The sequence below is a fragment of the Clarias gariepinus genome, chromosome 16 (genome assembly GCF_024256425.1).
Source record: "Clarias gariepinus isolate MV-2021 ecotype Netherlands chromosome 16, CGAR_prim_01v2, whole genome shotgun sequence".
Classification (NCBI taxonomy): Eukaryota; Metazoa; Chordata; class Actinopteri; order Siluriformes; family Clariidae; genus Clarias; species Clarias gariepinus.
Genome location: NC_071115.1, coordinates 18,466,955 through 18,494,092, shown reverse-complemented (window position 1 = coordinate 18,494,092; position 27,138 = coordinate 18,466,955). Strand labels below are relative to the sequence as shown.

The 27,138-nt window shown below is 37.2% G+C and overlaps 1 protein-coding gene across 1 annotated transcript in view; it reads right to left on the bottom strand.

Moving 5' to 3' along the window:
* LOC128544594 (alpha-1,6-mannosylglycoprotein 6-beta-N-acetylglucosaminyltransferase B) overlaps nt 1-27,138 on the bottom strand; it is a 110,327-nt gene that overhangs the window by 64,567 nt on the left and 18,622 nt on the right. The window contains exons 3-6 of the mRNA XM_053514814.1: nt 19,319-19,463; nt 9,996-10,105; nt 7,596-7,669; nt 5,884-6,051 (exon numbers count right to left, since the gene is read on the bottom strand). Coding sequence (XP_053370789.1) covers nt 5,884-6,051; nt 7,596-7,669; nt 9,996-10,105; nt 19,319-19,463 — 497 coding nt within the window. The remainder of the gene's footprint in view (nt 1-5,883; nt 6,052-7,595; nt 7,670-9,995; nt 10,106-19,318; nt 19,464-27,138) is intronic.

Below are 27,138 nucleotides of genomic sequence, written 5' to 3'. Positions count from 1 at the left end.
ACAAAAAAACAAAGAGCAGGTTTATACTGTATATGTAAAATAGCAATGATTCACTTAAAAATACTTAAATGGTTGTGTATTTTACATATTTAATAGCAGCATAAATCATTTTTGCTACACACATATACAGTATGTTGTTAAAACATCGTTATTTAGTGTTAATAGACAACTAATGCAATTCTGATTAGAAGCTAACTGCATTTTACTGCATTGGCTCTGTATTTTGCCATAAAATAAATATGAACCTAATATAATATAATATAATATAATATAATATAATATAATATAATATAATATAATATAATATAATAAACATTTTCTTAAGAATTTAATTCTTAGAAATATTCTCTCATATTCTTTGACTAGAAATTTGACAGATTGAATGATTCTATTATGACTCTATATCAGGCATACTTTAATTACAGTGGATCATGAGAGAATCAAATCTATGAACATGCACAAGCCTGCTAGTCACCACAGCTGAAGAAATGTTCTGTCTATAAGACTGCTGTTCAAACAGTCTACTCTAACTGGCCTAGTTTTACTGTACTGTAAACAACACAGGCTGTACAAAATGCCTAGCTCACAAATTTATTCCCGAGACGCCCTGCTGTGCAGCCCAGCATAAAATTAATAATTTTCGGAACCATTATTCATAAAAGTCTGTATTCAGGGATGGGTTAAGTGCATATAGTAAGGATTGAAAGCCAAAATTGCACACATCAATATTCAAACTTTAAGCATATCTAAACAATTAAGAAATATTAAGAAATTTTGCAAGGTCCATGCACATACAAAAAATGTAATATAATATTTATCAATTGCAATATCAGCTTAATAAATAAGCAATATCCAGCATTGTATAGTAGTTAGTAGTTTGGAATAGTGGGAGTAGTTGCTGGGAAGATGCAACAAAAACACATGGGAAAAAAAGCATCAAACTATGATGTCAATCAATATGATGTCCCACAGAAAGTTATTAACCACTTTTTGGCAAAAGTTTAATGCATAAAGTTTGTCACAGCTGACCCATTTGAGATATCAATAATCGCTCTGCAATTTTGCATCCTCAATGTTTTTAGATCAAATAGCCCCAGTTTGGTGGCGATCGCAAATTTCCTAGGTAGAGTGTATTAAAATCTTTCAGGTACGTTTTGCAAATGACACAAAATACTGTAACTGACTTCCTGTTGAGTTGAGCTAATGACATGCAATGTGAAAATTGTATACATGTACTGTATACCGGATTTCACATGCATACGCCCGGGGCCCACAATCTCCGGCATCCTAAAGGCAGCATTTTTCATGAGTTTTTAAGCAGGTTATGACCCCCAAGAAGCCCCAAATGGTGAGGAAAAAATAGGGTCCTTCACACACTATGACAACAAATGGTTGATGTTCTAGTGCTTGGACCCTAATTATCGATCATACTGTAGTTTTTTTTTATCAGCATGGCTTTGATACTTTAGCACTCAGACTACAACCATATGCCTAGTACTGCATCTCTGCCATGTGATATCCAGCACAACAGCACTCCATCTTATGTGATGCTTTAGGTACAGTGCCGTGAATTTTTTTTTGCCCCTTTCTGATTTTTTACTGTTTTGCACACTTGTCACACTTAAATGATTCAAATCATCAAACAATTTTTAATTTTATACAAAGATAACTTGAGTACATACAAAGTGCAGTTTTTAAATTATGATTTCATTTATTAAAAAAGCTGTCCAAACCTGCCTGGCCCTATGTGAAAAAGAAATTGCCTCCTAAACCTAATAACTGGTTGTACCACCCTTGGAAGCAGTACTGTAACTTCAATCAAGAGTTTGGGATAACTAGCAATAAGTCTTTCACGTCGCTATGAAGATTTTGGTCCACTCTTCTTTACGTAATTATTTTAATTCATCCACATTGACCTCAGGCCACAGCATCTCAATTGGATTTATGTTTAGACTTTAACTAAGCCACTTTAAAACCTAATTTTAGTTTTCTTGAGCCATTGTCCTGCTGCACAACACAAGTGTGCTTGAGCTTGAGGTGACAAACTAATGGCCAGATATTCTTTTTCAGGATTTTCTGGTGAAGCGCAAAATTTGTGGCTCCTTCATTTATGTCAAGCCATCCAGGTCCTAAAGCTGCAAAGAACCCCCAGGCCATTAAACCATGGTTAGGTTTTGATACTGTATTATGTTCTTTTTATAACATGCTATATTAGTTTACACCAGATGTAACTGAATGCACACCTTTCAGAAAGTTAAATTTTTGTCTCATCAGTCCACAGAATATTTGCCCAAACAACTTGGGCATAATCAGTATGTTTTTTGGCAAATGTAAGAGCAGCCTTTGTGTTCTTTTTGCTTAGCAGTGGCTTTTGCCTTAGAACTCTAGATGCTATTTCCTCCCAGTTTCTTTCTTATTATTGAATCATGAACACTGACCTTAACTGAGGCAACTGAGGCCCACAGTTCTTTTATATGTTGTTCTGGCTTTCATGAGCCCCTGGTTGAGTTGTTGTTGTGCTTTTGGAGTAATGGTTCACAGAAGTCCCAAAGCCTTAAAAATGGCTTTGTACCCCTTTACAGACTGATATATGTAACTTATTACATTTTTAAATAAAGTTTTTATTATGTTTTTTATACACTGTATTACTTTTTTTCTCAAGTTTTCTTACATTTCTTTAGAAGTTGCTTCTTTAGATTTTATACAGTAGCATGCTTGACTTTGTCAGGCAAGTCCTATTTAAGTGATTCCTTGATTCAACAAGTCTGGCAGTAATCAGCCATGAGTATGGCAAGTGAAATTTAACTCAGCTTTCCAAAAATCAGAGTTCATTCATGATTTAGCAAGTGGGGCAATTACTTTTGCACATAGGGCCGGTTAGGTTTGGAAAGATTTTTTTTCCTTTAATAGTTAAAATCGTAAACTGCATATATTGTATATACTTAGGTTATCTTTGTGTAATATTAATATTTGTTTGATTATCTCCATTATTTAAGTGTGACAACTTTGCAAAAAAGAATAAAAAATCAGAAAGAGGCAATTACTTTTTCATCCCACTGTAAATTATGAAATGCTATTAGAGAACATATTAAATGTGGATATTTCACCCTACTTACAAATGTATATAACTGTAAACTTTGGTGCGCTGTGAAGTATTATTTTGCAGAGCTTAGGAGCAAATTAGGGCAGCATCTTAATCAAAGACATCAATTAGTTTAAAGGAGGATTATTAGTTTTTAAGCAAAGAAATAGTCATGTTACCAGTAAAAAAATATATATAGTCAAAAACAATTTTAATAAGCTTCAGAATGACAAGGGTGAAAGCCATATAGTTTAATTAAACAACATAATAAATGATATGATAATTACTATCAGAATTTCCTTACTACCTTCTTCTCTTCTGTTCAGTTTAGTTGTCCACTTTGTTAATCTGTCTTTTGTTTCCAGTCCTAGTTCGGTTTGTTTTGTTTTCTCATAGCGAATATAATACTGTTTAATAAATCATGCCTGTGTTGGCATCCTCAACTCCTTAATTCTATGAAGAAGGCTAAATTATTTTGGACATAGCAGATGGGCTTCGCCATAGAAGTGTTAAAACAAGCTGCAACCAAAAGCAGACCAAGCTTGCGCAGAATGCAAACGTGTCCAGGGTAAGAAGGTTCGCTGTACCATGTGTCATCCTTAGTGAGACTGAGGGGGGCAGCTCTAGGACAGCTGCCGGCATTCGAGGAAGCCATCATCCCGTGCTGATCTACTACAGAACCCATGCCAGTCTATGTCCAATGTTCCCAAGATAGATCCCACTACCCCACATACAAAGCTCCCTCCCAATCCCCATGTCCCATATCACTCCCTCGGTTCTAGAAGACATTGGAGTGGTTGCCTGTCTTCTCTTGCCTAAGTTACATTAATTTAACCATTATCCTGTCTTTTGTTCTCAGGCTCAAGCTGGCTTGTTTTGTTATCTTCCTGTAAAACAATATACCTGCTCTAGCATCCTCCAGTTAATAGACAGATAAAGAGTACTTTATTAATCCAGTGAGGGAAATTTGTTACAGCAGCAGCAGGTTACACAAACAGTAGAAAGGGGAGGGGGGGGGGTTCAAAATGTAACTGTAACTTTGTGCGTTATTGCAGATGCTATAAAAAAAAACAGAGAGCAAACTGGCAATTCAAAATAAGAAAAAGAGATGAAATATGCAACTATACAACTACGTGTGTTTATGTATGTGTGTGTAAAGTAACAGTAAACAATGGGATATGTATTTAAGTTGCTATTGTCTTCTGTTACATAGAGGTGAGTCATTGTACAATGCAATGGTGACAGGAGAAATGATTTCCAGAACAGTTCTTTGTGATAGGGAAGCTGGATCAGTCTGGTAGAGAATGAACTCTGCTGCCTCTGTATAGGATGATGTAGTGGGTGGGATGGATTTTCCATGATTGACAGTTTGTGTTTTTTGAGTAATATGTTGTCCCTCACTCTCTCTAACCTGTCAAGCTTGTGTCTGATTATGTGTTTTAGTCTTGCGGATGATTTTATTTATCTCGCCGCTATCCTTGGCACTGATGCTGCTCCCCCAGCAGATCAAGGCACTATAAAGGGCACTTGCCACAACAGACTGATAAAAGATTTCCAGCACCCGCTGCATACATTAAAGGATCTTAGCTTCCTCAGGAAATAAAGTCTGCTTAACTTCTTCTTATACAAAGCGTTGGTCTTCCAGTCCAATCTGCAGTTGAAGTAAACACCCAAGTACTTGTAGTCCACAACCCCAACCTCCTCATCCATAATGGTAACTGCTTTAATCACATCACAGTTTTACACTTCCTAAAAGTCTGCTACCATCCACTTGATTTTCCGACTCCTGTTCATCCCTGATACACCCCACCACTGCAGAGTCATCAGAGAACTTATGCAGATGACGGGACTCAGAGTTGCATTGAAAATCTGAGGTGTACAGAGTGAACAGCAATGGAGAAAGAACAGTACCCTGAGGAGCTCCTGTTACTGACTACCACATTAGGCAGAGAATGCCCCAACCTTAAAAACTGTTGCCTATCTAACAGACAGTAAGCTATCCATGACACAATGGATCTGCTGACACCCATTCACAGCAGTTTCTTACTCAGTACAAATGGTTGTATTGTATGAAAGGCATGAAGAAATAAAAAAAAACATGATTCTCACTTTACCATTACATCCATCCAGGAAAGGATGAGAACGCTGCATTTGGTAGATGAGCACATCCAACATGAGGCTGGTAGGCAAATTGTAATGGGTCCAGGGAAGGTTTTACCAGTGGTCCAAGGGTCCAATCATACATTTTTATGGCTTTCTTTAACTTTAAACCTTTTTTTGCAACCCATTCATCTTAACTTTTGTTATTCTGGCCATCCATCTATTTCTCTATTCCTCTATTTATTTGAAACTGTTCAATAACCAATTCTGTTGTCAATATCATAGATTCTTTAAATATGGGAGTAAATTTGCTAATTCAAGCATTTCATTTAAGTGTTTATCAGTGCTTTGCAGTCTCTATATCACTTCAAGTTCATGTGGATGCTAATGAGAGTCTAGTCTACACGTGCCTGTAGACCAGCAACTGCAATAAATCAGTTAATTTAATTGTTATTATTAATAATTAAACAAACTGATAGAAACCTAAACTAGTTTCTATTAGTCTCTGTTTATTTAAGTACATCTTGAACAATATGTCTCAGTGAAATAAAAAAATACCTGTCCCCAGTTTAAATGTTTCTGAAAGCAATAAAAGGCATTGTTTAATACATTTCAATAAACTTGCTAGGTGAAAGTTTTATACTGGAACCATCTCCCAGTGTATTCTTGGAGAACCAGTACAAGCGATGCATTTCTCTCACTTGTGTCTTTGGTGTGGTGCTGATGGTGGGCTGAATGCTCTGATTCCTCCAAGCAAGCTGGGGGCAAAACCATTCCACCTCACTCAGGTAGAGAAGAAAAGAGCAGTCAGAGCCATCAACTCCATAGAAGGCATAGCAGGGGTCTGATGTCCATCTTGCTCTCATCCACTAGCACAACAGAGAGAAGGAGTTACGATTTTGCATGATTTATAGGAAAAAGACACTCATCCTGTTGTTTTTAAATGACAATGCAAAGATACCCAAAGACAATCAACATCAATGAAATAAAGTAAATTTAACTGAAACAAAATATAAAAGGTATAAGTATGAAAAAAAAATACAAGAAGTCCCCAACTTACAATTACAGTTAAATCTTGGATTGCGAGCATTATTAGTTCCGGAAGTGTGCTTGTAATTCAAAGCACTTGTATACCAAAGTGAATTTCCAACATGATAAATAACGGAAACTCAGATGATTCATTCCAAAACCCAAAAATATTCATACAAAAATTATTAATAAAAAATATAAAATAAAAAAAAATAAAAAAAATTAACCTGCACTTGAGCTTTGAAAAAAAATCATGACTGCAGTAGGACGAGAGAGGAGAGAAGTAGGGCTAATGTGTAGAACGACTTTCTCACACACACACACACGCACACACACGCATGTAATCACTGCTCTCTGGCACATAGTTTCTGTCAGCAAACTTCTGTAACAGGCAACCACTCCAATGAAACTTGCTTTTGCCTATTTTTTTAGATTTTGCGGAAATGTGACACTGCGTTCTCGTTAAAGAGATTCACCTCCCGCACAGCGACAGCCTTTTTAACCTTTTTCTGCCTGGAGGCCATTGTTGTAGTACTGTTAATAAAGAACAGTCACTACATTTCGCCGAAAATGGAAAAAAAAAATGCTTTACATGCACACACAAACACGTGGTCAAAATGTTATAATGAACATTCCATGTGCGCACGGATGTTTACCATACAAGTGACGCACGCTTGAGAGAGAAGAATTATTGGCTCAGTTGTGATCACGTGGCGCTCGGCAAACAAAACTCATGCATACTATTCATATTTCAAGACCTCGCTCATTTATCAAAAAACTAAAATTTCATTCTGCAAAACACTCGCAAGGTTTCATACAAAATATTCTCAGTCTGTAATTGAATGTATAAAATGTCCAATGTCCGGTATATTGTATAAATGTGCATGTGGAGGTACGAAAGAAATAAATCGGCCTCACCAATTTCAATGAATTAGCCCTGGAGCACGATGATGAAATATGGCCTGTAATGGTGTCCCAATGGTGAATACTGTAATCCTAATTTCAGATAATCCTTAACAAGACAGAGTCAAAGTCAAAGTAGATGCAAGCGTATAATGCAAAACAAAAAAACAAACCTTTTTTTTAAATTATGCTTTACATTGTACAGTATATATGCCGGTGCAGCATGCCCGAGGTTCCACAGGCTCCACAGGTTTTAGAGAGGGAGGCTTAAATACAGTAAGTCTGCTTACTGACTATCGTTGGTTTAACTAGTAGTTTAAAAAAGAAATTCTGAAAGATGTAATTTACAAACAAATACAGCCACTGTATTACATTTGTAGCAGAGGCATAAATAACTGAAAATATAGTGTTTTATTGGTGTTCTGTCTCAACATATCCATTTTCAAACGTTATTAAAAAAAAATGTACTGTAGCAACTTACATCAACTTTACTTGCACAGTCTGGGTAACCAGGATCTTTTGGGATTTCACACTCTCCTGCCATTCCATCCTTCCCTGTAGATGACAGAGACAGACATTCTGCTTGACATTACGTTTTCCTAAAAGAATGGTTTGAAAAATAGTTGGTAAAAGAAATCAAAACTATGGCAGCTTTAATGAAGCAGAAAACCCTAAATCTTATCCTTATCTGCCTCCCAGGCCTTCTTTTGGTCTGCAAATGTCACATTAAATTCCTACTGTTGCATCATTGTGCATTGGCATGCCGGCAGTTAAAATGCATCCCTGAAGACTAAAGTTCAGCAGGGGGAAACAAGGAATTGGCAAAAATCCCCTTGCCTCAATTAATATGAATCCTCTGTGCTTTGTGGAACTGGGTCCCAGTTAAATAAATTTAAGGAACAAGGCTGTTCTTTATTTAACAGGCTACCAAGCTCCAGTGAGCATGATCACACACAAAGGGATTATGCATCGTTCTGTTTGATTACAGTAATGATCCTGACAATGGTAACAATGGGGAAATATTCCAGAAGAGTGCAAAAAAGAAATACTACTAAAATGGATGACTACATGGAGATAAATGAATGTGTGTTCTTTTATGTGTGGTTTTATTAATAGAAGGCAACATTATATATGATATATGCTAGTTAAATAAAATGCTAGTGTAGTTCAGGTGATTATAACAGCAAAAACAAAAAAGCAAGAGCAATTAAGGATTCAATCACTTTACCCAGTGTGCACAGGTTTGACTGTAGGATGTCTGACTTACTGTGGAAATTTTTAGGACCATTTAAGCCATTTTAAAATCCCAGACATATTTATTTCTAAAAAAAAAAAAAAAAAAAAAAAACCTTGAAATATTCCATTTACATAAGTATTCATAGGAGGGCTGGTATGAGATTCTAATTGTATGATAACCTTAAGCAAAAATATCACAGTTTCACAGTATTGCAGTATTTGTGACTACAGCTATTAAATGTGTTATGTTGAAATTTCTGGGTAAAAGAACAACAACTTTCTATTGAACACAATCTATTTTATTTATAATAAAATAATTGAATTCTTCTAAATTAAATTTAAATTACTGCAGCCCCTTAAGGGAACACAAATAAATGGAAAAAGAAAAAAGAAAGAAAGAAAAAACAACTAGTAGATACTACTAAAAGTAACATAATATTGATTCTATCATTTTAACTTTGATGCACTCACATAGTGCAATATTTTCAGTAGCAAAGCCCATACAAAGTGCATGTGTATACGTGTATGTAATTGCAGGACCAGGACTATTTTTTATTGTTTTTATTTTTTTAGCTGCCTATCTATTTTATTAGTTAGCATTAACTAGCACAAAAGCTACTCTCTGTGCTGCTGAAAGGATATCAGCACAGGATTATGTGAATATTATCACTTGGAAACAAAAACTCTACATTGCACACAAGGGATTCCTGTTATTTGTCTTTGATGAGCCATAAAAAAAACAGCTCATACAACAGGAACCTTATGACAGAAAATTTTAATGGTTTTGAAACTGACTAACTGACTTTTTCAAACAGCAGTATACCTTGAAACCAGAAATTGGCCCATGCATAATTCAGACCCATCACTTGGCAGCAGTGACAGGCTAAAGTCTGTATGTGAATGATGCTATAAAGCTTGGCACACTTTTCTTTTAGAAGTTTTTCTATTCTTCTTGGCAGAAAAGCTCAAACAGGCTGAGTTGGTTGCTGCAGTGATGGTTGTCCTTCTGTAAGACTCAAACATCTCCACATGGGAACTAAGGATCTCATTTATATTGACCCTTGGGTTCTTGGTTACCTGTCTGACCAAGGCTTTTCATCCCGATTACTGAGTTTGGCTGGGCAGCCAGTTCCGGAAAGACAGTTGTTTATTTCATATCTCTACCCTTTGAAAATGATGGAGGCTACCATGCTCTTGGACACTTTCAATGCTGCAGAAAGTTTTGGGTATTTTCCCCCAGATCTGTCTTGATGCAATCCTATTTTAAGGATGCCTTTACAACTTGGTTGGAATAGAAGTAGAATACACCAGAGCTGAATTATAAGTGCGTAACAAAGGGTCTGTAGTAAATGGGATATTTCTTTTTTTTTATATATATAATTTAAGAAAACAATCCAAAAAAATGTTATTTTGTCATTGTGAGCTATTGTGTGAAGAATAATGAGAAAAAATCATGTGAATCTAGACTGTGTATCTGTGGTATCTATTGAAACTCAGCTAAGGCTTAAAGTTTAAGCAGTAAAGTTTAAGGACAGCAGTAATACCAGACTGTACAAGTCTTGAGTAATGGAAAATTTAGGATTGGTAAACATTTGACTGTAAATTAAAAAAAAAAAAAAAATTATAAATAAATTAGTATATGCACCTGTGGCAGCATTTTTACTCTTCTGCAGGATCTGCTCCACACGGACAGCAATTTCAGACACATTCTGAGCAATGGCCTGAATCCGTTCCACAAGTCCTATTGGCTGAAATCTAGGCAGACAAACACAAATTCACACAAAAAATGTTTAGGAAACATGTTCTGCTGAAATCTCACCACTCCTAAAATTATGGAAATAATTTTGAGCCTCTTCCTATTGGCTGATATATTTCATGTGCTTATTTCTTTAAATTTTCATGATTATGGAAACTAATGAAAACTTTTGTAAAAATGTTCAATATTGAAGACTTGGTCACACATTTTAATCAGCTACAGTAATTAACTCAAAACACCTGCAAAGGTTTCCTGAGCCTTTAAATGGTTTCTGAGTCTGGTTCAATAGGCTACACAATCACGGCGAAGACTGCTTACGTGACAGTTGCAGACTATCATTGACACCCTGCACATGGAGGGTAAGAAACAAATGTTCATTGATAAGGAAGGGAGAATGGACAGGGGGGAAATATGGTAGAAAAGGTGCATAAGCTTGTAGTTTGCACAGTCAGTGGTGGTTTGGGGAGCCATGCCATCTGCTGGTGTTGGCCTACTGTGTTTTCTATCAGGTCCTGCCCCCACAGGCTTGTACTTTCGACACCTTTAGGCATAATGGGTGCATTAATTCATCCATCTGTCTTCTTACCTTGATGTGCCCATCACTCACTCTGGAACAGAGTAAATTTGACCACATGACCTTTTTTCAGTGCTCCACAGTCCATTCTAAATCCTTTTTCCGATAAGCCTTACTGATGAGTGATTTTATTGAGGCTACACAGCTGTTTATCTTTGCCTTGTGTGTGGGCGTGTGAAAATCTCTTATGTTGACTATTTAACATAGTCATTAGTTGTACAGTTTTTTTTTTGTTTTTTTTTTGGGGGGGGGGGTTGTTTTGGTCTGGGGGGCGTGGTTGGGAGAGGGTGTTACATTAACACCACAATTGACACTTCACTAGTGTTGCATAGGCTTTAAATCAAATTCAAATTTAAATTCAAATTTTATTTGTCACCTTCCCCAGTCCCTTCGGAGCTTAACACAAACTGATGTGACCTCTCTCTTGTACAGAGTACAAGACAAATATGCTTCAACTCAGAGCACAACATGAGGAAAGCCTTCAGGAAAGTGAAAGCAGCAAGACCAGATAGCCTTTAAGGTCTGGTCCTTGAAGCCTGTGCTCACCAGCTAGCACCAGTGTTCATTCAGATATTTAACTTTTTTGTTGCACAGTCTGCAATTCCCACTTGCTTTAAGCAGTCCATTTTTGTTCCTGTCCCAAAGAAACCCCCAACTTGCCTGCCTCAATGATTATCCCCCAGTAGAACTGACTTTCGTTGTGAAGAAATGCTTTGAAAAGTCAGACACTTCATTAGCTCTTAATTACCAGATCCTCTGGACATATAACAGTTTTCATACCAACCACATCTCTCTACTGATGACCCTTTTACACGTCCTCCTCACAGCCCTGAGCTATCTGGACACCAGAAAGGGAAATTCTGTTAAAATTCTGTTTGACAAAAATTAATCTTTTAAACCTGGAAATACCATCTAAACTTACCATCTCAACCTTATTAAATATTCAGACCACAAGCAGTCTTAAATGGTATGCATGTCTCACCATTAGCCCCCAGGGTTGTGTCCTGAGGCCCCTGCTGTACTTGCTGTACACCTTTACCTGTGTGGCCACTTTAAATCTGCTTGAGAAGATTAACTAGCTGAAGAACTGGTATCAGGAGAACAACGACAAAGGATTTAATAGTGGACTTCAATACAAAGCAAGAGATGTGTCTTATTAACATCAGGGCTCAGTAATGAGACCAAGCTTGCTCTGTGCGACAAATTAAAGATAAATTTTAATTAATGGTATCTCTGAAAACTGCCTTTTTGCTAGGGCTTTGCTGAGTTTGTATTATCACTGTGTCTGGGGATTCAAAGGAGTGTTCCATATAGTCTTTGCTGTCCACTGTAAAAGACATTGCATTAAAATAAGTATCAGCACTGTACTGTGTTTGATCATTTGATTCACTAAGCTATTGAAGTTCAACCAGAGTGAGAATATGAATATTTCATTTTAATGAAATTTTAGAAGAATCCCAGCTTCCCATATAGTTTTAAAGCAATATCCTTTGCTTTCAGGGTAAGTCTAAAATGAGTCTTGCTCCTCATAACATTGCTTTATAATATTGCACAGGTGTTTTGAACCACCCATGGCAGTTAGGAGGGGTGAAGGAGAATGTTTCTGTATATGGATATTAAATATAGAATGTGCATACACCCCTATTAAAACTGTAGGTCCTTTAATGTAAAACAACGAAACAAAGATAAATCATATCAGATCATTTTCATGTTTCATTTCTTACATAACAAAAACCTGTAATTTTACCTTTTAAAAGGATGCGTTAATATTTAATATATAATTAAGCAAAATCATACCAAGCAATATTAATATCACTATGTAATATCAGCAAACTTGTGTAACTATTGGGTTGAATCCCAAAGAGTGCTAAAAGGAAAGGTAGTGCACTGTATAGAGTGTAAAATCCCTTCTTCCATACACCAAGTAGTGCCCTTGATCAGGGGTTTTGGGACTTATTCTTTTGTTAGACACCCCGTACTGAAAAAAAAAATGGCAATATATTGCAAAATTTTCATATATAGGAAACTAGTGCTCATATTTATTAATATATTGCAATATATTGCAATCTAAATGTGCATAGTTTCTTACCTAAGATAGACAAAGTTAGGATTTGGATTAAATCAACAGATGTTAATATTGTCATAGTCTCAGAAACTTGGCTGACTAAATCTATTACAAATGATTGTATTAACATAAGTGGATACAATGTACTGTATGATACTGATGATACTGTACTTCACTAGTTTTTTCTAAATCCATAAGCAAACAACTAGAATTTCTAGCGCTGAATGTAGAGATTTTCAAGAGCCTTTGTATAACTGTTGTTGGGTTTTATAGGCCCCCATCTGCCTCCATTGAAGCATTGCAATCTCTAAAGCATCTTTTGACCAGTCCTGTAGTAAATTATAGTAAATTAGCTGGTGATCTAAACTGAAACTGGCTTAAAACTGCTTCTGATGATTTTAAATGTCTTTGTGATTCCATGAATCTTACCCAGTTGGTCAATTTAGTTACTCGACCAAATCTTAACAACCCAGAGAAGTCTACCTTGATTGATTTAATTTTGACGAATTTTCTCATAAATTCACAGCTATAGGTAACGACTTAAATGATCACTGTGTTGTTGCTGTGAATAGAAATGTTAAGGTGCCCAAATCCAAATGTAAGGGTTAACCCCTAGAGGGCGCCAAAACGCCCAAAGACTGGTTTTCGTTGTGTTTTATGTTTGTAGTTTTGCTTGAGTTGGACTTCGTGTCCCAGACTTCACCTCGGTCAGGTGACGTAAGCATTCACCTGAACCGAGGAAGAGTGATTGAGTTGATGATTATAAATAGCCTGACTGAACTTCAGTCAGGCGGCTAGCTTTTGTTCACATTATTAGGGTTTATGTCGTTAAAACGTCATACGTGCTCTAAGGAAAGAGCTATACACCAAAGCTCATATTATTTATAAAAGGAATCTGAAACATTTAATGAACAAGCTTATCATCACGATTTATCTAGAATTAATTAGAAGAAAATTGGACTGATCCCTGATGTTGAGATTGCTTGGACTTTTTTAAAGAGAATGTTTTATGCAAATTGTAAACAAAAATGCACTATTAAGGAGATATAGGATAAAGGGGTAAGAAAACCCCTGGTTTTCAATTAAGAAATAAATGTTTGGGTTTTTTTTTAAGTCAGCTAAATCAGAATACTACTTGTCCCTTACCACTAAAAATATAAATAATCTACAAAAACTCTGCAAAGTTATTAAATCTCTTTTAGTGAGTAAAAACGCCTAAGCTTTACCCACTGACGTTTTAATGACCCTGTTCCTGTTTATGATAAAATAGGGTTACTCAATTGTTTCAACAAGTATTTTATATCTTCTGGCTCATGATTTGATGATTATGGGAGCTGTCACTGAAAATCGCAGTTTTCCTATGCATGTTGCACAGCATATTTAAGCAATTTCCCTCTGGGATTAATAAAGTTATTTGAATCTTGAATACATTGGGAGACTGCGCAGATCCCCCAATGTATGCTGGTGTGCCCTTCAATTTTGTGCCTTTCACCATTCAGGAAGTTTATAAAGCTCTTAATACTTTAGATTCTAGAAAATCTTCTGGACCTGATTTAATAGATCCTTACTTTTTGAAACTGGGTGCTAACTTTGTAGCAGAGCCTCTTAGAATTATTTTTAACCTTACAGTTGAAACTAATAAAATTCCATCTATATGGGAATCAGCTTTTGTAATCCCCTTGTTAAATGGGGGTGATCCAGCAATTTTAACAAATTATAGGCCAATATCAAATTTATCAATGCTGAACAAAATTCTTAAATCTCTTGTGAATGGTCAGATTAATGAGTTTTTATATTTCAATGGCATTTCATCAAAATATCAATCAGGCTTTAGAAAAAAAAACATAGTCCCATCCCAGCTGCAATGAAGGTGGTAATGACAGTATTGTTACACTTGGTAAGAAACAACATTGTGCATCACTTTTTATTGATTTGTCTAAAGCATTTGATATAGTTGATCATGATATTTTAAAGCTTAGACTCCTTATCTTAGGATTCTCAAAGCATGCAGTTGCCTGGTTCACAAACTATTTAAGTAATAGGACTTAGTGCATTTAATATGAAGGTCTGTGCTCTGAATTCGTTACTGTCCACAAAGGGGTGCCGCAGGGTTCTGTATTAGGACCTCTTTAGTTTATTATTTATGTAAATGATTTGTGTTTAAATCTGACAGACGCAAACTTGCATATTTATGCTGATGATAGTTATTCCTTACTATGGATCATCTCTTGATCAGACTATTAAATCATTACAGAAAGCCTTTGTTGCTATCCAGTATTCATTACATCATCAAAAACTTGTTCTCAATGCAGACAAGACTAAGCTTATGTTGTTCTCCAACTTCAGGTATTTGCCACAAATGATCCCTTCAGTGTCCACCCTAGAGGGAAATAAAATTGAGGTGGTTCATACTTATAAATACCTGGGCATCTTACTTGATGACTCCCTCACTTTCAAGCCCAATGTGAAAAAAGCCTGTGAAGCATTTCAAGCAATGTGAAACGCTATGGGAATATCTTTTCATGTTGCCGGTTGTGAAGCATGTGTGTACCAAACAAGCCAAATTTTAGCTTATATAACCTCGGTCAGGTGATGTCATCTGATTAGACAACCGGCAACATTCCTCAGATCTTTTTCTTCACCGCATTGTGCGTGTGTGTGGGTCAGCAAAAGCATACTAAAATATAAACAAGCAGAATTAAAACTCATAAAACTCACCAGATAATAGCGGAGTTTAGAGTTAGATGTCCCCATCCTTGCAAAAATTTACTTTTGGAGGGCGATATGCATACGTTCTGCTTCGAATGTTTGCGTGAAAAGCATGCTCTTGAAGCGCCTAATAGAGAGTGTGAGCACTGTGATCTTATCCCCATGAAGTTGCTTTGTGCGCGCCTTGCGTTCTTTAGGGAACCACGAGCCGCGCTGCACTCATGGGGATCACAAGCAGATCTGGCCAAGGCGCGAGGGTCCCTCCTTTCTCTCGCCCTCTCCCCCGATCCCAAAGTCTTTCTTTCCACTTCACCAGCGTACTCCGGTGCTTCCAATGGGTGTGTGCTTCGTTTTATTTGAACTATCTCTCCCCTGGAACACTTTCCTCCAAGCCGTGTAGAACTTCTTCTACCCTGGTAGGGAAAGCTTTTCAAGCAGCGGAATTTACGTGTTTATGCCTTTATGCGTTTCCTCCAATACCTCTGCTCCCGGAAGTCCTGGCGAGGATCCGTCAACACGGTTTGCGCCTCTTACTGATAGCACCCTGTTGGCCGGCCAGAGTATGGTTCTCGGATCTAATATCTCTCCTCGATGGCTCACCTTGGATGATTCCAGTGAGGAGGAATCTTCTGTCTCAGGCGCAGGGGACAATATTTCATTCCCGACCAGAGCTTTGGAACCTTCACGTTTGGCCCCTGAATGGGACCAATTAAGTCAAGCTGGTCTCCCAGCCAGCGTAATTGACACTATTCTAGCCGCTAGAGCTCCCTCCACTAGGAAAGCTTATGCCCTCAAATGGAATGTTTTCGAAAGTTGGTGCATGACGAAGCAGGTAGACCCAGTCCACTGCCGAATTGTTTCAGTGCTGGAGTTCCTGCAAGATAAGTTGTCCTTGGGCTTGTGCCCTGGTACCCTCAGGACGTACGTGGCCGCTATTTCAGCCTGCCACATTCCAATCGAGGGGGTTACTGTGGGAAAACACCCTTTAGTTGCCCGTTTTATTCGTGGATTGGAGATCTGCGCGCCTTGTCAGTCTCCCCTTCCTGCCTGGACTTTGCCCTTGGGCTAGTCAAGGCCATTCTGCATTCTCACCCGAACTATCTTCCGAAAGTTCCATTTCCAAACATGCACCCTGTTGTTCTTGAAGCCTTTTGTCCTCCTCCTTTTACAGCTTCGGAGCAGGAGAAACTTCACCCACTGTGTCCAGTACGTGCTCTTCGGATCTATGACCACCGCACCAGCCAGTGGCGTAAATCAGAGCAGCTCTTTATATGCTATGGAGGCTGCTACCGGGGGGCGGCCGCCACTACACAGACCTTGTCACACTGGGTGAGAGATGCTATTGCTCTCTTCTATAAGGTGCATGGGCTTACTTCGCCTCTAGGAATCAGAGGTCATTCAACCAGGGGGATTGCTTCATCTATTGCACTAGCAAGACGTATTCCCCTGCAACAAGTGTGTAATGCGGCGGGCTGGTCCTCTCCGCACATATTTGTTAGATTTTATAGTCTGGAATGTTGCCGGTGGATGAGTCCTCGAGTCAGCTTCCCAGACATAGTTCTGAGACCTGTCGGCCTTGTGCGCACACGCTACACAATGCGGGCTCCAGACACTTACAGCGGCGTGACGTTGGTACTCTCGTTCCCATAGCGTTTTCACGCATCATCGAGTGTAGCCTTTGAAAGGGAACGTCTCGGGTTACTTTGCTGTAACCCTGTTCCCTGAAAAGGCAGGAATGAGATGCTGCGTCCCAATGCCACACTGCCCACGTGACCGGACGTCCGTTCAGACAATCAATCTCAGGAATGTTGCCGGTTCACTCCTATTTATATCCTGCAGGTGCGTCTAATCAGATGACGCCACCTGACTGAGGTTATATAAGCCAAAATTTGGCGTGTTTGGTACACACATGCTAAACAACCGGCAACATAAAAAAGATATTCCCATAGCGTTTTCACGCAGCATCTCGTTCCCGCCTTTTCAGGGAACAGGGTTACAGCAAAGTAACCCAAGACGATTTCCATCAATGTGTAATCTGTTCAGAAGTGCTTGTTCATGAAAGTATGAAGCCTGGCAAAACACATGATTGCTCAACAAGCAAAAAAAAAACAAAAACAAGTACACTCTTCCCATTAAAAGGTAAGGCAAAATTATTTTGATGTATAGTAAATGTAGTCAAAATATTGTGAACAGCTTATTATGTTTATTGCCTGTTTTTGATACTGGGGTCGCGAGAGTCAATCTTTAATTAGGGGTTGCTGGCTTGAAAGTTTGAGAACCACTGCCATCTGCAACTGCCATACAGCCTCAGGCCCGTTTACGACATGCAAGGGGTACTAGGGTTCCAGACAAACCATTCGCAACTGACTCCATCGCTTTGGCTTGAATGCCAGATGACGCATGCAGCATTGGTCTACCGTCCTGTGCACAGAAATGATTGTCATCAGTGTTGCTGGAGACGGCGAGATGAGCGATACGCTGAGGTCGACATGGTGCCCTTAGGTGCCATGGTTTGCTTAGGTGGAGGAGGTGCAACAGTCTGGGGAGGCATCACCAATCAGCGCAAAACAGATTTGGTTATTGTACATGGCTCAGTCACTGCACGTTCTTACCTACACCCCCAACTTTCTGTCTATAAATGATAATGCTCCAGCACAACGTGGCAGAATTGTTACAGCTCGACTTTAGGAAGTTGGAGTGCCTCATATGGTATGACCATCAATGTCCCCTGACCTGAACCCATAGAGCATGTCTGGGACCAGTTGAAGCAGAGACTGGATGATTGTACCCCACCCCCACGTGACCTGGCAGAACTGCATGTAGCACTTGTGGAAGAGTGAAACGCATAGCCTCAGAATAAATTCATGAGGCTAGTGAGAAGCATGAGACGTCGCGTCAAGATGTCATTGCGGCAAAGGGTGGAAACACCTGCTACTAACATTGTCAATTTTTGTTATTTGGGGCTATCTCTCTTATTGTCTAAATTTTGGGGGTAATAAATATTAAACTAATGAAAATGGTGTTTCTTCTCATACATTATTAGTAATATTAAAGGGAATTTTTAACTTTTTTCCTTAAAATTCATAGCAAATGGGAAAAGCACCCATGTAAATAACAATATCTCTAACTTATTGCGGGTAGTGTATATTTAAATATATTTCTCAATATATAAAAAAATGGCAATTCCTTATGTATTTTTCAATATATTGTAATATATTTCGTATATTGTGAATATATTTAGATCAGAACACTAAACCATTCAATATATTGACAGTTACTATATAGAGAAATATATTTTCTTTCCGTACGAGACTGGTAAGCTAAGTATCTCTTGAACAGAACAACACACATGGTTCAGAGGCAATGTGCAACAACTTCGAAACCACTTCACAAGTAGTGATTCACTAAATAGTAGCACTAATCAATCAAATTAGTAAAGAAAAATTAACTGTTGTATAATGTTAACTAATGCTGTAAATAATATCAACAAAAAGGTAGTGTTATACAATAACTATTCATTATGTTCTTAAAAAGCCAACTATTCATAAATTGCAATGATTTAGAGAAATGTACTTTTAGTATATTTTAGAATTTCAGCCATGATGCAATGTAACCAAAATTAAAACAGCACTGTTGTCCAGTCATCACATACTGCGGTCCTGAGCTTATGACACCAAAAAAACGGGTACAAGGGTTTCTATCACCATGGAGACTATGGGTAACATAAATGCTAATTCTGAAGAGATTTTAAATAAGACTCTTACATGTCTCTCTCTCTATCACACACACACACACACACACACACACACACACACACACACACACACACACACACACCACACACAAAGATTCCATGTACTGTACCTTTCAAGAGTAGAGCTGATCTCCTCCAGGCTGTGGCTTTTGCTGGTATTGCTGAGTTTTGCTAGAGTGTCAATTCTTTTCAAAATAATCTCCAACATGTCACTGATTTTCCTTAGGACTCCACGAGATTCTGGCCCTCCCAGTACTGTCAAACACACACACACACACACACACACACACACACACACACAGTGCATAAAGAGAAGAATGTGAAAGTAAGAGATAGAAAAACCACAGATTATTTATATTGACACCTTGATCCTAAATGACCAAGCACTTCTTGTAGTCCACACTAAGGCTTAAGCATTGGACTAGGGTTAAGTTTTCCCTTGATACATTTATATAGAATTACACATAATTCTCAGGAATTTATCCAAAGAATTTGCTCAGAAACAAGAGCAAGATAAACCCCAAATATGCCATGTTGTAGAACGTGTTTATGTTCAATGTTTAATGATAATTAATTACAAGGTCACTTTTTACAATCATATCTCTCTATCTACTTGCACAAGCCTCATCATTTCATGACCCAAATGAACCATAGCCACCAAAATACCACAAAGAAGTCGTTGTCTTAAATCAATCAGTGTTGTAAGACAGCACCCCCTCTTGGCAATGATCTATTAAATCTCATCTTGTAGTAAGCATTTCCAGCTCAAGCTCCGTTATCACATAATTGCCTTCTTTGATTAAATCACCAAAATGAAGACATAAACCAATAGTAACCACAATTAAAAACTGATTAAAAAAGTTTAAACTTGTTTTAAGATAGTGGTTCCCAAAATCTTCCTGTAGCTTGACAGTGGAATTATTAAGTCACATGCATCATGTGTCTTAAATGTTAACTGTGTGACAGCATTTATTGATGTTACATGCACATATTTTCTCAAAATCGCCTCTTTGCACAAACCTGCCTTTAAAACTTAACCAGCTCCCTGAGAGAAAAAATAAAATCTGAGCATTTTAAGGCATGGCAGATGCAGCTTAAGTAAAACGACTGTGTTGTGCACAACAGGTTTTTTTTTTTCTTCTGAATAATTAAACTGGTTTGTTTTTCTCCAAGTGGCATCTTAACTTCTGTTCCGTTTCAACTGTCAGAAGCAAGTCCTGTTTTTTCAGACACACTGTGGTATCTCCTTGTTACCCACCATTGTACTAGTAAAGCCAAGGGTGATATACTGTATGCACCATCATATTTTCAGAAACTACTGTGCAAATGTTTTCATAAATCAGAAAACTAAATAATTTGTGTAGACATTGGTTAATTGTGCACATACAAAAAAACAGGAGTGACTTTAAAACAACGGTGAAAGTCCTGGAGTGGACCACCCTGAGTCCAGACCAGACCTAAACCCTATGGTTTGGTATGGTAAACCCCATGGTCTCACTTCCACACCAAACTCGCTCATCCATGTCTGTATGGACCTTGTTTTGTGCAGGGTGGGGCAACATCATAATAAACCCTATGGCTTAGGAATTGGATTTTACCAAAGTTTATATGAGTGTGAAGGCAGACCAGCAAATACTTTTGGCAATACAGTGTACATTTTCATATATCAAAATTTTGTATGGAAATATACAGTATGTATGGAATTATTAGTTTCAATAAAGAAACATAACAAAGTACTGTGGATGTAAAATGTAGATTTAAAAGTATACGTACAACAAGTTGAATTTAATAGAAAGATGTGAAGCACAAACAAAGCATAGAATCTCAGAAGGAAGCATGCATAATCAACATAAACTGAAATAAACAAACAAATAAATAAAATAAACAAATGAACAAATTAAATATATACACACATACAGTACATACATGAATACATACAGTACAGTACATACATATAGATAAAGAGAGATACAAATGAGGCAGCAGTCTAGGTTTTTTCACATCCTCTCAGGCCAATTTGCTGTAAGCTTAGGAGATGCAGTGGAAAGCAAAAACCGTGTTCCACCTGGCCAATTAAATGGCACCCTGACAGAACTTGCAGTTCACAAGTCTCCTCAACCACAGACCTCATAAATCATCTGGTCTTACAGTATTGTATTCACATGGGAGTAAAAGCTTGGAACTTTTTGAACTTCATATAGCAAGACATTTCTGAGCACACACAATCGCCTATAATAAAAAGAGCTTTCACTGCGGCTCCATGTTACAAATGGGCTGCATTTAGACTCAGTCGATTCATGTTTGAAAGGCTGCACTTTTAATAACCTGAGATATGTTTCTGAGGTATGTTGTGTGGTACTATTTGATATAGACATTGAAATTCCAATTAAGATCCTTATGTTTTTAAAGTGAATTTAATTGAAATTTGATTTAAAAAAATCTCCAGATCAGTGGCAAGCTTGCAACTATTATCGAATTCTCTCTGAAATATTAAATGAATTTTATATGGGACATTACTGTGCATTTTCTTTGCATTTATTTTCTGTTTGACTGCAACCAAATGTGTCCACTGGACTGTGTTCACTTAATGTCTTTTCCATTAAGTCTCATTAAGCAAGTGAATACACTTTAAGTAAAATCAGCCCTTGAGATGGCTAATTTATTAGCTGTAATTCATGACTAACCAGATGTATCTTCAACAATTCTGCATACTCTGAATTCTCTCTCTCTCACTCTATAGTTCCTAATGTGACTGTGAAAGCAACATCTCTGAAAAACAGAAAGGAAGATAATGATTTTAGATATTTGCAGTTCTCCTTGATCCTGTTTGGATAAATTACCATAATGTTTTTTTTTTATTAATTCAAGCCTTAAAATTTGGCCATTTAACAAAAAAAAAAATGCTTAATAAACAAATAAACACTCAAACAAACGATTCATAATGGTTATGGTGTGTGTAATTCAGATATTTTTTTAAATTGATGTAACAAAAAAAAATTGTACTTGTACAGATTAGCCATGACATTAACACACTGACATATTAACATTGATTATAAATTATCTACCAGCAAACTGGTGACAGGGTCATGGGCCCCCGTTAGGCTCATTTATGCCCTGGGCACCAAAGCCTAGGTGTCTAGTCCAATCCAACAGAAAAGTCAATGCAGCAACTCTTCAAAAAATTAAGGCTGGCCACAAGAGAAAGGCACCAGAACACTTAGTGTACCACAGCCCCCACAGCTGGGGCCGAGCAGGCTAAAACCTAAGGCTTCTAACTCTAAAATTAGATCCTAATCCAATAGAGCACCCACAGGACAAGCCAGATACAGTAGGTAGGTGGTCCAACCAAAAATCCATATCATCCAAAGGAAATGCCAGAAGATAGGGCAGAGTTGCCCCAGCGGCATAAGGGGAACCTATGAAAATATAGGGCAAAATGTTTGTGTTGTAATGTTATGGCTGATGGGTGTATAGTCAGCAGGATATTAAGACTACATGACTGAGTCACCATCATGGTTTTTATATATGGTATCTATAAAAGTCTCAACATTCACACAGATGTTTCTGAGCATGACAGTTCTCTGAAAGTTCAAAATGTTATTCACAGTATGTTCATATTAATTAAATTGCTTTTTTAATATGTTAAGGCTATTTTAGACATGTAATGGATTTGGATGGATTATTTGCAGTTCATACTTCAATTTGTGGGAAAATAAACAGGTGCAGGTTTTTACACCACGTCTTATATCTGCTATGGTTTGAAACACTAGCTTCAGTATGAATAGTCCTTTAGTAGTGTATTTATTCAGGTGATTTTGAGTGGGCTAATAAAATGACGCCACATTTAAAGAACATTTTGACTGTGGTGGCAGAAGCTAGAACACAGAGCTAGTGTGGGAAGGCCATAGCAAATGTGCCAATGATATGGAATCATTACATGATTAACAGTTATATACAAACAGTAATAACAGAATTTTCATTTTTGTTTAAATTTGTATTTTCAAATGAATATTTTTCAGGACTGGCTACAACCTTTCAGTAAAACTTACGCATAATGTCAAGCTACCAAACACCACTTTATAAATCACTGGAACTTTACTTGAATGATACCCTGTCATGTACACATAAACCCATAGCTGATCACCTGTAGCTAACAACTACTGTACTACAAACAACCAGAAGGAAAAAAAATTGAACCTTTATGTGCTACAGTATTTGTTTGATGTTGGCCCAGTTTTTTTGACACTTGAGTTCCCATCAATGTCTAGGCATGTTTCACTACAGTATATACGTACACTGGGTTAGTACTGACTGGGTTTATGATGACTGACTAGGGCTGCTTAGGGCACCTAATCAAAATAAAAATAAAATAAATAAATAAATAAAAAACACATGCATACACGCAATCTCATTTCTGAATTATGGTGATTCATTTGCATATATTTCACTGCATTCAGATGATGCTGCATTCTTGTGTTTACTTCTTTACTTGACACCAATCCCCAGACTGCTGTATTAGTCACACTCACAGTGTAAAACAAAACACAATTAATTCACCAATTAGGCCAGAGATTAGCGAATGATTCAGTCGCACAACTCGCTCCTCATTGCCCTTTCTTTTACACCGTTCCCCTGCCACTTATGTGATGCGTAACAAGGAGGCAGACCCAAACAGCATTTTCAGCTTCCTTTGGGGGAGTTTTTTTTTTTTTTTTTGCCAAAAAATGAGTGTGAAATTATTTTTATTATTATTATTATTATTATTATTATTATTTTGCTCAGATTATATTTTTGTTCGCTTAAACTCTTACTTGTGGGTCATACTCTCACTCATGCATGCTTGTGCTTATGGTAATGCCGCTCAAACTGTATTTCCACATTTACGAACAGTGAAAATTATTTTACAAATTAGGATACACTAATACAATGTATTCTTACTATTCTTATTATTATACTTACCCAAAGGATTATTGAGAGAATTCAATTTCTTATTAATGCAATTATCTAATCAACCAATCACATGGCAGTTGCTTCAGTGCATTTAGGAGTGTGTTCTTGGTCAAGACAATCTCCTAATCTCCAAACTGAATGTTAGAATGGGAAAGAAAGGTGAATTAAGTAATTTTGAGCGTGGCATGGTTGTTGGTGCCAGACGGGCCGATCTGAGTATTTCACAATCTGCTCAGTTACTGGGGTTTTTACGCACAACCATTTCTAGGGTTTACAAAGAATGGCAGTTCTGAAGGCGAAAGGGGGTCAAACACCGTATTAGAATGGTGTTCCTAATAATCCTTTAGGTGAGTGTACAGTATATTCTTACAGTATATGCACACTCTTATACAGGAAGCCATTATGGCCAGCTCAAACCTCACAGTATGAATTTACCCAGAACAGCTAAAATCATAAATGAAATCAAGCAATCCCACGTAGGCCTTCCTTCATATTCCAAACAATGTGGATACAACACCCTGCCTCAACAACAGGTTTGTATTAATTTTTTCAACCCATTTCCTGTTAAATGCTTTTGGCAGAATGCCACATTAGTATTTTGTCACTAATCTGTTTAGATTACTGATTAAAAAAAATAAAGGTCACAATTCAATATGGTATTTCAAACCCATATAATTCTATTAACGCAGTAACCTGATTAATATGACACAGCACAATTAAATATTTGCATAATTTTTAAAATTTCCTTCATTTTCCTTTCATCCCTCTGTGTATTGTACTTGTTTATCATTTTGGATACAACCAACAAATCTTGTTATAGCTATACTGTATGCATTCGGTTTAGATATTCTAAAATCTGTGCTGCTAAGGTGAAAACACTCCATTGAGCGTTTTGTGGTGAAAAGTCTATCGGGTATGCTAAATAAGGCCTCAAATGTATTGATGTGGTATTCTTAAATGTGTTTGTGATGACATATTATTGAGTTTAGATGTGTTTAAATGAAACAGCCAATTCAATCTGGCTATTCTGATTTTTCTGCAAGTGCCTGCAAGCTTTATACTGGTCCTCATACAGTATATTTGCCGTTAAAAAATTCTTTTAAATAACAGCAGATTATGTCTGCCGTGGCATGAAAGAAAGACACTTCTGTGTGATTGTACTGTATGAAATGATATTTATTAGAGCTAAACATATTGCATATTCCCAGTGATCATTAACTTCAGTATACCAGTGTTTTAATGTTTATTGTGAAGATACTTGAAAATATGTAAAAGATTGGGCAATTATCATTATATATTTCAACACATGACTAATTGATCCCTTCATGTCAGCATGCATCCTACACATCAATTTTCTTTAGAAAGAAAGAGGTTAATTGTATATTTTCCAATGCATCATGTTGTATTATATTTTAATGCATTATTGAGCAATTACGCATGTAAAAGCACTGAAGCACTGAAACAGAATATTATGGTAGTAGCTGCTCTGTGTGTGTTGTGTGTATGCTCTTTGATATGTCTGATTTCTTTGTGGCATAGATACAAAGGCGCTCCAATTTTGTCGCATCAAATTTGACATTGAGACTGCATTGAACTGAGACTGTAATCCTGCTAAGGTGTTCTGCCCATGCATCAGCTCATGAATTTATTACCTAGTGGTAAATCCCTCAATTGTTTAAAAATGCAGGTGCAAGATTTGATTTGATTTGATTTGTGGAGTACAGTATGTGGTTTGTTATTGTTGTTAACCTGTTACCATGTCTGGTTTACAAGTAGTTTATAAACTGCATAAATAAATTAATAGCATAGAATACAGTATATGCACTGGCAATATTTCTGTGTGTGCATGTGTGTGTGTCTATCTTTCTGTGTTTGTTTGTGCTTGTGTGTATTTTAATGAATCACAGAGGAAGCGTTCTGACACACGGGTCAACAGTAAATATGCAAAATCAAAAGTCAACAGGAAATATGCAAATATGTCAACAGCTTTTAACTCTGCCAGCTAAATAGGAGATGTCAGTTATTTCTCTGTGTGTGTGTCTTGACAGAAATAGAGCCTTCATTATTTTTTATTCAAAGATGTAGTAGCATTTGCACTTAACATTATCAGCTACCTACAGTATTTTATCAGCAGTTCCAACAAATTTTAAGCTATTGTACATTTAAACCACTAGAGAGATTGCTGTTGTACTGAATATCAGCATGGCCTTTCACACAACATTTTCACAAGCAGCATTTATTATCAACAGATTATCACATACTGTTATTTGCCTAGTGGCACGAGCATTAATCTGGTGACTGACAGATAGTGTAATTAATGGGGAGTGAAACTTCAGGAGTTTCAACTCTTACCTGTGATATACTGTATAGCCGAATGGTGAGGAGTGTTAAGGGGTTGAATCCCAAATAGCATGAAATAGAAATAACACTGAGCTACATAAGGTGTGGAATCCCTTGCTCCACACACTAAGTAGTGTCCTTGGTTAGGGATCAAGAAATATTAGAAGACCTGTAAAGCGGAGTGATACATACTGTATAGGTAAACATGCCGGTGATGTTATGCTCTATTATCACCACTCATGGAATGCCCCTTGATGTCCAGTCAAATAGCATGGTCAGGACTAACCTTTATAATCATCATCAATGCATTATGCTTTACATAAAATGTTGCACATTCGTATCATGTCACAAGAAGGACGAAAGCTAACTCGAACCCTTTTTTTTTTTATTAAGCCTGCATGCCAGCTTTCTCTATTTCACTTAACTTTATATTTAAGTGATCTCCTTCATGCAAGGAATTGCACAGTAAGAAGCTGTGTGAGCTACTGTAGCAAACGCATGCAAAACAACAGGGAGGTTGAGCAGGAAGAAACCTACCCGAGGCAGATAGCTGCTAAAGTAACATTCATGAATAGCAGTGACTACCAGTTAAAAGGTTGTTTAAAGCCTCTAATAGCAAAAAAGCATAACTTTGTTTTTC